Raw genomic sequence first — 12,500 nt, forward strand, 5'->3', positions numbered from 1 at the left:
AATAGCAGTAGCAGCAGTAGTAGTACTAGTAGCGTAGGAGTAGTAGGAGCAGTAGCAGCAGCAGCAGTAGTAGCAGGAGTAGTAGTAGTAGTAGCAGTAGGAGCAGTAGTAGTAGTAGCAGCAGTAGTAGTAGGAGCAGTAGTAGTAGCCATAGTAGCAGTAGTAGCAGCAGCAGTAGTAGTAGTAGTAGTACTAGTAGTAGTACTAGTAGTATTAGTTGTAGTAGTAGTAGTAGCAGTAGTAGCAGCAGTAGCAGTAGTAGCAGTAGTTGCAGCAGTAGCAGCGGTTGTAGTAGTAGCAATAGCAGCAGCAGTAGCAGCAGCTGTAGCAGCAATAGTAGTAGCAGTAGGAGTAGCAGCAGTAGTAGTAGCAGTAGTAGTACTACTACTAGTAGTAGTAGCAGTAGTAGTAGCAGCAGCAGCAGCAGCAGTAGTAGTAGTAGTAGTAGTAGCAGCAGTAGCAGTAGTAATAGCAACAATAGTAGTAGTAGTAATAGTAGAAGTAGCAGTAGCAACAACAGCAATATCAGTAGTAGCAGTAGCAGTAGTAGCAGTAGTAGCAGAAGCAGTAGCAGCAGTAGTAGGAGCACTAGCAGCAGCAGCAGCAGTATTAGCAGCAGCAGCAGTAGTAGCAACAGTAGTAGTTGTAGTAGTAGTAGTAGCAATAGTAGCAGTAGTAGCAGCAAGAGCAGTAGTAGCAGCAGTAGCAGCAGCAGTAGTAGTACTAGTAGTACTAGTAGTAGTACTACTAGTAGTAGCAGCAGCAGTAGTAGCAGCAGCAGTAGTAGTAGCAGCAGTTGCAGTAGTAGCAATAGCTACAGTAGTAGCATTAGTAGCAGTAGCAGCAGCAGTATTAGTAGTAGCAGCAGTAGTAGCAGCAGTAGCAGTAGTAGCAGTAGTAGTAGAAGTAGCAGCAGCAGTAGTAGTAGTAGTAGCAGCAGTAGCAGCAGCAGCAGCAGCAGCAGCAGTAGTAGTAGTAGTAGTAGTAGCTATTGTAGCAGTAGTAGCAGTAGTTGCAGCACTAGCAGCAGTTGCAGTAGTAGCAATAGCAGCAGCAGTAGTAGCAGTAGCAGTAGCAGTAGTAGTAGTACTAGCAGTAGTAGTAGCAATAGCAGTAGTAACAGCATCAGTAGCAACAGCAGTAGTAGTGGTAGTAGTAGTAGCAGCTGCAGTAGTAGTAGCAGTAGCAGCAGTAGTAGTAGCAGTAGTAGTAATAGGAGTAGTAGCAGTAGTAGTAGCAGTAGCAGTAGCAGTAGCAGTAGTACTAGTAGTAGTAGTAGTAGTAGTAGTAGTAGTAGCAGCAGCAGCAGCAGCAGCAATAGTAGTAGTAGTAGAGTAAGTGTAGCAACCAACAACAGAGTAGTACGGAGTAGTCGAGGTAGGGAGTAGTAGTAGAGAGTAGCAGTAGGGAGTAGTAGTAGTAGTAGTAGAGAGTTAGCATTAGGGAGTAGTAGTAGGAGTAGAGAGTAGTAGTAGAGAGTAGTTGTAGAGAGTAGCTGTAGGGAGTAATAGTAGGTGTAGAGAGTAGTAGTAGTAGTAGAGTGTAGTACATAGGAGGACAGTAAGAAGAGGAAAGCCAAGAGCAGAGCAGCATAGAGAAGCCTTGTGCTCAAATTCAAATTTAAAATTAGGAGACAAGGGCAATCGTCCATGAAGGGCTAAGTCCTTCAGCCGTTTCAAATCGACCCCAAAGGCACTACTACACAAATTCTTTTCCATAGCATTTCTCAATTGGGATTCGAGGCGATTGGCCTGGTTGCCCACCTCGGTTATTTGAGGCAAGGCTGCTCAAATCATCCCCAAAGGAGCAGCCAGATATGGACAAGTAGGACAACAAGCATAGAAGAACTTGCACAAATAAAAAATAGCCAGCAAGTATAGTAGTAGCATTTGCTCAGATAGGAGTATTAGAGTATAGGAGGACAGTAGGAGTAGATTAGTAGTACAAGTGTAGCAACTTAAGGGTAGCCAAATAGTAGTAGGAGTGAAAAAAATTAGTAAGCAGTGGGCAAGCAAGCACAACAGTAGTAGTAGAGTAGAAGAGAAGTGTAGGAGTAAGCACTAGTGTAGGAGTAGAATAAGTAGTAGGAGTATAGGACCAGCAACAATAGTATATAGGAGTAGGAATAGTAGAGTAGTAGCAGCAAGTAACTAGTAGAGTATGTGCTCAATTCAAAAAATTTGAGAAGGCGTGTGCTCAATTCAAAATAGGAGAGGAGAACAGCATAGAGTAGCAAAGTCACAGCCATCACAGGTAGCAAGCATCAGTAGCATATATGCTCAGTTTTTAAATTGATATTTAGTAGAAGCCATCATGTCCTCAATTCAAATTAAATTTTGCATCACAAATAGCAAGAATCAGTAGCATATATGCTCAGCTTAAAAATTGACAGGTAGCAAGCATCATAGGTAGAAGCCATCATGTCCTTAATTCAAAAACTAACAGTGGCATATATGCTCAGCTTAAATTATCAAATCATTGGCATCATTGGTAGTGGCATCTACTCAATTTAAATTATCAAATCTAGCTTGGGTTGCATCACAGGCAGCATCGAAATAGGGTTGTAGCACAGAAACACATGCAAGATTATGGATTGGACATCATAGGCAACACAGGCGACATGTGTAGAGGCAATATCATAGACAACATGTGCATAGACAAGATCACATGCAACATGTGCATAGGCAAACCATGTCGGAGATGTTGCCTAGGATGAGCTCGGGGAGGAGGACCGGGGACACGGAGACCAAAGATGACCTCAGGGACGAAGACGGTAGAACACTGCTAGGGTTCCAGTGTACGATGGTGGAGCTCCGATCCTCTCCCATGACTAGGGTTCCACAGTGGGTCTCGGTGGCCGATGGAGCCAAGGAAGATGGTCGAGCCGAGGAAGAATGGCATGGCGAACAATGGTGGAGAAGAAGGCCCTCGTGTGGTTTTGGTAATTGAGTGACAACCTAGGTGGACTAATTGGGTGTTTATTGTGAGATCCATCAGGAATTAGCCATATGGTACATGTGGTGTATTGAGTAAACCTAGTGGACAATTGTGTTTATGGACACAGTAATTAGTCCATGGTACATTGTGTGAGCACATATGGCATGAAGTAGAGATGTTGCAAAGCTCACACAGTGTGAGGAAGAGCTCATTGCACATGAGACATGACATTGAGTCATGTGATCAAGGTGGAAGAAGATCAAGACGAAGACTTGGCGTGGATGGACCCGGTTGAAGCGTGAAGGGCAAGTCAGAGGCTTTGGAGTGATGGACCGCGTGGCGGTGAAGCTTGAGAAAGACTTGGCATCGATGGCCGATGGCAATGGTGAAAAGCAAGTGTAGTCAAGATTGATGAACTAATATGATCACGTGATGATATGAAATGAATCATATCATTGTTGATCATGTTGATGCATGTGTTGCATCAACATTGAAGGAGATGGAATGGAATGCACAAGGCAAAGGTATAACCTAGGGCATTTCATTTCACCAGTCATAGGTGTGTAGAGAAGTTGATGACCGGGTTTAGGATAGATGGCCATACTATCAAGAGGGGCAAACTTATTTGCATATCGGTCATCTAGTGCCACTTGAGTTATCTAACTTTGCATCATCGCTAGGATTGAGTGGCGTGGCAAGTTGAGTGGCTAATCCTTTGGGAAATGTTTGTGAAAAGCTAACACACATGCACATGGTGGTGTACACTTGGTGGTGTTGGCACATTTGCAAAGGAGAAGAAGTTGGAGTTGATGTGGATCAACATGGCGATGTAACGGAGGCGAGAGGGGTTTAAACTCCACCAGCGAGAGGGGTTTGAACTCCACCGGCGGATAGTCCGACGGTGCCACCGGTGCCCTATACAGAAAAGAGAGGTCCCACAGAGTGGACCGGACTCTGGTCACGTAGTGACCGGACGCTAGGTTCTAGCGTCCGGTTAGTAGTGGCAGTCAGCGAGCTAGCGTCGGTCATCGATCGGACACTGGCGTTGGAAGTGACCAGACGCTGGCCGTATGCGTCCAGTCAAGGTGACATGTGATGACATAGGTAGAGCAGAGAAGCTAGAAGTGACCGGATGCTGGTGCTACATCCGATCATGACCGACCGGACGCATCCGGTCATGTCTGGTACCTTACTAGAAATGACCGAACGCTGGGGTTGTTGCGTCCGGTTAGTTGAAGCTAGAGCGTCCAGTTGATAGATGACCGTTGAGATCCAGTGAATAGCGTTTGAAGAAGGAGACACGTGGCGTGCATCGCATGACCGGACGCTGAGGTCCAGCGTCCGGTCATCCCGACTTTTGCCTAGTGAAGGGGTAACGGCTCTATTTGTTCGTGGGGTTATAAATAGAAGTCGTGGTCGGCCTTGGGCTAGAAGCTGAGCACATTAGAGCCTTGGTGGCTTGTCTAGTAGTGCTTGGAAGCCCTCCATCTCACATATACTTGATAGTGATCATTCAATTGTGTGAGAGAGCAATTCTAGTGCGATTGCATCGTGAGGTTGCATCGAGTGGCACTAGGTGATTGAGTTGCAAGCCGGTGGTGCTTGTTACTCTTGGAGGTTGCCACCTCCTAGACGGCTTGGTGGTGGTCTCCGTTGAAGCCCGTAAGAAGCTTGTGCGGTGCTCCAGAGAAGAGCTTTGTGAGGGGCATTGTGCTCGCCCCGTGGGAGCCGCGAAGAGCAACTCTAGTTGAGCGTGTCATTGAGCTACCCTCATTTTTGGGGTAGGTTCTTGCGGTGCCCGACATGTGGGCTTGGCGGGTGATGCCAATTAGCCGCCAAACCACCAAGTGAGCGGTCGACACAACGGGGACGTAGCATGTTGGCAAACACGTGAACCTCGGGAGAAAAATCACCGTGTCTACCTTGTTCCTCCCATTGGTTTGCATCCTCGATACACAAGCTTGTAATTACTTTCATATACATTGTGCTTATGTAGTTGCTTTTGTAATTAGTTAGCTGTGTAGCTTACTAGTTACCTTCTTGCTTGTGTAGCATAGAAGTAGCTCCCTTGCGTGGCTAATTTGGTTTGTGTAACCTTGTTAGTCACTTTGCTTAGTTTGTGTAGCTAAGTATTTGCGCTCTCTAATTTGGCATTGGTTGCCTTGTTATTGAGCATTGCTAGTGAGCATTAGGTGGCTTTGTGCTTTTGCTTACTAGCATGTGTAGGAGCTCTCTTGTTGCTTGAAGTACTAGTAGCATAGGTTTGTGTGACCTTGCTCCTAGAATTGGTTAGGTGAGCTCTAGCTAGCCTGGCACCTTTGTTGCTTGATTAGTATCTTTGGAAGGTGCTAGTGAACATAGATAGAGGGGTATAGTCTTGGCTAGATAGATCATTTTAATTCCAGCACTTGTTTCGGTTAGCCAACGTGATTATTTTTAGAAAAGACTATTCACCCCCTCTAGTCTGCCATCTCGACCCTACAAGTGGTATCGGAGTGAGGTCTCTCATTTGTGGTCTTCACCGACCCAAGAGGATGGCGAACTTTGGGCTAGAAGTTGTTTGTGACACACACATTTTTTATGGCACACACTATGCACGGTGGAAACGTCATATGCTTGATCATTTCCGTGAATTGGGTCCCAAGGCATGGTGGATCATTGTTGTTGGTTTTTCTCATGATACCTTGGATAAGGATAACCTCACCCAAGCGCAAGAGGATTGCTTACCACTTGATCATCGTGCTCTTTATTATCTAACGTGTGCTATACATGATGATATTTTTAGACATGTGTGGGACTTGGAGAGTGCTCATGATATGTGGCTAGCACTCCAAGCCTTTTACGGTGACTCCTCCACATGGGATGATGGTAAATTCAAGGAGGATGAACCAAAGAAGGAGGCGCATGAGTGTGTTGAACATAACCACAATTTGGTGATTGTGGAAGATTGCTCCACCTCATGGTCAAGTGATGATGATGATGATCGATCTACTACAAGTTCACTTGACAAGGTTGATGATGATGCCACAAGTGTTGCAAGTGATGATGCTACCCCATGCACACTTGATGGTGATGATGGTTCATGCTCAAGCCATGATGAAGATGCTACTACAAGCTCTCCAACTACATCACCACATTGCTTCATGTCACAAGGTGACACCAAGGTAACAAATGATAATGTGGTTGATCATGTTGATTCATATAATGAGCTTGTTAGTAGACTTGCTAGCATGACCATGTCTTTAGAAAATGAGAAAGCTAAAACATTAAACTTAGAAAATGAAAACTCATTTCTAAAGAACTCTTGTGAAGAACATAAGAAATTACTTGATGCTTATAAATCTTCACATGATGGGCTAAAATTGAATCATGAGACACTACTTGCATCCCATGATGAATTATTAGAACAACATGCTTCTCTCATTAAAGTGTTTACAAAGAAACTTAAAAATAATGAGAGCTCATCATATGGATCAAATGATAAATTGCAAAATGTTGCTAACCCTTGTGATGTAGGCAAGAAGCATGTATCCACCTCTTATGATGATTTATTAGATATGCCATGCTCTTCACAATTAGATGCTTGCTCTACTTCTATGTCTTGTGAGACTAACCTTTTGAAGGAGAACAATGAGCTCAAAAATGAAGTGAAGAAATTGAGCAACAAGCTAGAGAGGTGCTACAACTCAAAAGTCACCTTTGAGCACATGTTGAAGACTCGAAGAAACTATGGTGACAAGTGTGGCCTTCACTTCAAGAAGAAGATGACAAAGGGCAAAAGAAAGAGAGAAAGAAAGATGAAGAAGCTACAACAAAGAAAGCTTTCTCATACCATGTGCTACCGGTGTCATGAAGCGGGACACCTTGCAAATGGTTCCCCTAACATTGAGAAGCTCAAGAAGATAAAAGAAGAAGAGAGGCTCAAGCATGTCAAGTGCTTCAAGTGCCGCACTTGGGTCATCTTACCTCAATATGCCCAACCAAGCAATTGGTGAAGCAACAAGTGAAGCCTCAACCAAAGCCACAAGTTGAGCAAGAGAAGACACCCTAAGTTCAAATCAAGATCAACCATGAAGATGGTGGTGATTTGATGATAAAGAAGAAGAAGAAAACAAGAAGGGGTGGAAAGGCAAGGCATCCAATGCAAACTCAAGATGCCAAGATGATGAGCAAGAATGAAGATGAGAAGAAAGATTATGCTCACATCAAATGCTTCAAGTGTGGAGGTACGGGACACTTTGCCTCTAAGTGTCCTACCAAGCTTGAGAAGAAGGCTCAAGCAATCCATGAGAGGCAAGGCAATGAGAAGCACCACATGAGCAAAGAAGAGAAGGCTCAAGCAAAGAGAAAGTGCTACTCATGCCAGGAAAGGGGACACATGGCACATTCATGTCCCCTAGGTGACATTTCTAAGCCTATTTCAATTGTTGATAATAATGTGCTTAGAAAAGATGGTAATGGTACCTCTATTGTTGCTATTACAAGACATCCCGCTATTCATACTAAGGCGTTGCCTAAGTATGTTGCTCCTAACTTGAGAGGACCCAAACTTGTTTGGGTATCCATCAAAAAGTGGATGATTGTTTATAGGTACCATCGGCATTGGAGGCTTGGTTCAAATAACATTCACCTTGTTGATCATATGTTGAGTCAAGATATGAAGCCTAGTGCGCATCCAAACCCAATGCCAAGTGAAAATTGAGTGAAGTCCAAGTGCTATCAACATACAAGTGCTATAATTCAAGTTGTTGGTGATTCATTAGATATATTTGATGACTTGCAAATAATTGAGTTGAAGCTTGCTGGTTGGATGATCATGAGCTAACCAAGGTATATCTCTTATTGATCATTTCATTTGGGTGCATATGAGTTGATTGAATTGGATAAATATGCAATGTTGCTTGCTATGAGTTGATTGAATGGATAATTGATTAAGTAATCAAGGTTGGATTGATTTGTGTTGGATAAATTCATGAGATGACTTTTAGTAAGTAGTTTGAATGGATATATGTCTTATGGAAGTATTCAAACAAGTTAGTTTCAAGTTTGATTCACACTTGATGAAGTATAGCTCAATTGTTGAAATCTGTCCTATATTGAAAATCTGAGTGAGCTATGATCTTAGCCATGTTTGAGTAATAAAAACTTATTGGATTGGCATGAAAAATTGGTGTACATGCTCTATACTTATTTTATAAGATGCTGTACAATTTTCATAAGAATTGGATAAGAAATGTTTCAGGTTTTGGAGTGGATCTTGTCAGCTATAGTGCAGCTATTTTCAGCATGTAGCAGTGGTGGAAGAATTGAAATCTGGTAGCAATCTAGAAGTCCAATGAAGCTCATATTTTTACAGCTGCTAGATAACTTAGTTTTGCACACCTCCACCAAATTTAGTGGTATTTGGATTTGTACTTTGGGAGATATGCTTATTTCTTTGAAGGGTACAAAATCTGCCAGAAAAGTAACAAATATTGGATTGATCTAGAGTTACTTTGATTGAAAGGTCCTCAAGTTGGAAACATGGTTACTAGTGTGTGAGGTACCTAAGTTTGGTTTTGAGATGATCTAGAAGCATGACAAGCAAAGAGTATAAGGCCATTTGATTATGGAGTGTACTTTGCACACCTTCGGTACTCAAATTGGAAGATCAAGATCCAACTCAAGATGAAGTTGAAGTTTAAGTTCTAGTGACCATTATAAATCATTTGGTAGAAAGAAAAGAACTTAAACAAGAAGAAAGAAAAGGGCTTAAAGAAGGAATCAAGGTTACTCACTAAGTTAAGTCCATCACTTGGATCAATCAATCAAGTCATTTCAAGTGAGTATCAAGAATGGTTCTTGGAGAGAGGTCACTTCTCCCTAGTGTAGGGGCTTGCCGCCTATGTGTAGGTGAACCAAGTGTGGTACTTGGAAGGCTAACATAGAAGTGGTGATCCGAGGAACATTTGAGATGCTTAGTTGAAGCAATCAAAAGGATTGATCAAGAAAAGCAAGCAACACCCAAAAGAGAGCTAGTCATGATATTTCAAGTGGTATTGTCAAATTGATGCTCTCATGCAAGCAAAGATCAAAAGATAAAGCAAGTCAACCACAACAAGAAAGTGCACTTGATCATAAGTGGTATTCATTTCATATGGGTGAAGAATGAAATTCAACATGGTATCTATTGGTCTTCACCAAGCTTATAATTGGACTTCACATTGCTATTGGAGTAATGAATTGGAATCTATGTGACTATCCTCTACTCCAACATAGCAAAGGTATCATTGTAATATGCATGATCATTTCATCCCTTACTAATATGCTGGTTAGTGCATATAGTACATGCTTCATAGGATCATGCATAACAAATGAAATGTTTAAATTCATAGCCTACCACTATTGTTTGAATGATTACTTGATCTAGTGGTTAGTATATGAATTTGTTCATGAGCTAGTGATCCCAAGTACTTGATCTAATTTGGATTGCTAACAAGTAACAAGTACAACATTGGCAATATATCCCTTGCAAGAGGTGTGAAGAAGCTTGTCATTGGTTCAAACCGGACTTGGAAGCTTAGGCAAATCAATTTAGTTCAAGTCAACCATAGAAGCTCATGATAGTGATAAGAGTACAAGCACAAGACAACAATGCAAATGGATATATAGGTTGTTTGTTTCAAGTGGTATCTAGACTCAAGTATTTCATCAAGAATCTATAAATGATGACTAGATCAACTCATAAGTGATATCCTATAAGTGGTACTCATGAAGATAGAAAATGTTCAAGAAATGGTTCTTATTGATAAATCCAACAAGTGGTTCCACACTAGAAGATTCTTTCAAGTGATATCACATAATATCAATCATGCAAGAAAATGGTTCCACAAGTGATCCTCAACTTTAAGTGATCATCAAATAAAGAATGCATCTCTCACCTACAAGAGCTCAAGTGTATCAAATGGATGACCCATGCTATCACATAGGGGGAGGTGTCACACAAATTGGTATCAAGATCAAAGATCCTATGTGTGGTATCTCAAGAAGCCTTACACAAGATACAAGTGGTATGAGTTACAAGTGGTATCTACAAGTGGTGTCATTCCAACAATTAAGTGATGTCCATCAAAAATGCAAGATTCAAGCATCAACCATCTACCCCAAACGTATACCTTTGCATCAATGAGAAGCTCACCTTTTATGGAAATTGATGACAAAGGGGGAGAGATTGTACAAAGATATGAAAGCTTTGAGATTGAGATTGTACAAGGGGGAGAGATAAGATATAAAAGCTCAAAGAAGTAGAGGTTGGACATGGACATGGACAAAGAGGGAGCAACATTGAAGAAAAGAGATGGATCAAAATTCTTAGACAAGAGAAGCACACAAGTAGGGGGAGCAAGCTCATGAACTTTGATTGATTGCATTTGATATGTGCATATTCATGTGCTTGTTTGCATTGCATAAGCTTTAAAATTCAATATGCATGCTTGTGTGGTGTATGCTAGTTGTAGAACTTGAATGATGATTTGATAACTAGCATGCATAGGATGATAGCTAGACACTTGTTATGCTTTTCAATGTAATGCTAGTACCTTGCTCTTAATGTTGATCTCATGAGGTATCTAGTGCTTTTATGTCCAAGTGATATCTAGCTAACCATGGTGCTAAGGATGAACTTAAAGGTACAACTCCGATTGGTACACGCTTCAAAGGTTTATTCTATACACCTTAGCATCATTTTGTAGTAATTACTCTCCCACAATTTTAATCTATGCATATGTGCAACCTTCAAATCAAACACTCTAGCACATATGTAGGGGGAGCTAATACTACCATTTCGGGTTTGTGGTACTTGTCCAAAATCATTTTCACATGGTAAAATTGCTTGGACAAGCAACATGAATCCAAAAGAGCTTAATTTCCATATCTTTGTAGAGTTGTCATCAATTACCAAAAAGGGGGAGATTAAAAGGTCCTCGTGTGGTTTTGGTAATTGAGTGACAACCTAGGTGGACTAATTGTGTTTATGTGAGATACATAGGTAATTAGTCCACAGGTACATGTGTGTGAGCAACATATGCCATGAAGGTGAAAATGGCTTGGAGATGTTGCAAAGCTCACACATGTGATGATGAAGGAGCTCATTGCACATGAGACATGACATTGAGTCTTGTGATCAAGGTGGAGAAGATCAAGACAAGACTTGGCTTGATGGACCGGTTGAAAGCGTGAAGGGCAAGTCAGAGGCTTTGGAGTGATGGACCGTGTGGCGGTGAAGCTTGAGAAAGACTTGGCGTCGATGGATGATGGCAACGGTGAAAAGCAAGTGTAGTCAAGATTGATGAACCAATATGATCACGTGATGATATGAAGTGAATCATATCATTGTTGATCATGTTGATGCATGTGTTGCATCAACATTGAAGGAGATGGAATGGAATGCGCAAGGCAAAGGTATAACCTAGGGCATTTCATTTCACCGGTCATAGGTGTGTAGAGAAGTTGATGACTGGGTTTAGGATAGATAGTCGTACTATCAAGAGGGGCAAACTTATTTGCATATCGGTCATCTAGTGCCACTCGAGTTGTCTAACTTTGCATCATCTCTAGGATTGAGTGGCATGGCAAGTTGAGTGGCTAATCCTTTGGGAAATGTTTGTGAAAAGCTAACATACATACACATGGTGGTGTACACTTGGTGGTGTTGGCACATTTGCAAAGGAGAAGAAGTTGGAGTTGATGTGGATCAACATGGCGATGTAATGGAGGCGAGAGGGGTTTGAACCCCACCGACGCCCTATATAGAAAAGAGAGGTCCCATAGAGTGGACCTGGACTCTGGTCATGCAGTGACCGGACACTAGGTTTTAGCATCCGATCAGTAGTGGCAGTCAGCGGGCTAGCGTCGGTCATCAACAAGACGTTGGTGCTGGAAGTGACCGGATGCTGGCCGTATGCATTCGATCAAGGTGACGTGTGATGACGTAGGCAGAGCAGAGAAGCTAGAAGTGATCGGACGGCTGGTGCTGCATCCGATTACGACTAACCGGATGCGTCCGGTCATGTCTGGTACCTTACTAGAAATTACCAGACGCTAGGGTTGTTGCGTCCTGTCAGTTCAAGCTTGAGCGTCTGGTCGACAGATGACCATTGAGATCTAGTGAACAGTGTTTGAAGAGGGACACGTGGCATGCATCGCACAACCGGATGCTGAGGTCCAGCATCCAGTCGATTAGACCGGAAGCGTCCGGTCGTCCCGACTTTTGCCCAGTGAAGGGGTAACGGCTCTATTTGTTGGTGGGGTTATAAATAGAAGCCGTGGTCGGCCTTGGGCCAGAAGCTGAGCACACTAGAGCCTTGGTGGCTTGTCTAGTAGTGCTTGGAAGCCCTCCATCTCACATATACTTGATAGTGATCGTTCGATTATGTGAGAGAGCAATTCTAGTGTGATTGCATTGTGAGGTTGCATCGAGTGGCACTTGGTGATCGAGTTGCAAGCCGGTGGTGCTTGTTACTCTTGGAGGTTGCCACCTCCTAGACGGCTTGGTGGTGGTCTCCGTCGAAGCCCACAAGAAGCTT

General features: G+C 42.6%; 1 protein-coding gene across 1 annotated transcript in view; it reads right to left on the reverse strand.

Moving 5' to 3' along the window:
• LOC136548537 (uncharacterized) overlaps positions 1-12,500 on the reverse strand; it is a 27,103-nt gene that overhangs the window by 4,541 nt on the left and 10,062 nt on the right. Inside the window, exon 2 of the mRNA XM_066540024.1 lies at positions 206-588. Within this exon, the coding sequence (XP_066396121.1) occupies positions 206-588 (383 nt within the window). The remainder of the gene's footprint in view (positions 1-205; positions 589-12,500) is intronic.

The sequence above is a fragment of the Miscanthus floridulus genome, chromosome 4, assembly GCF_019320115.1.
Source record: "Miscanthus floridulus cultivar M001 chromosome 4, ASM1932011v1, whole genome shotgun sequence".
Lineage (NCBI taxonomy): Eukaryota > Viridiplantae > Streptophyta > Magnoliopsida > Poales > Poaceae > Miscanthus > Miscanthus floridulus.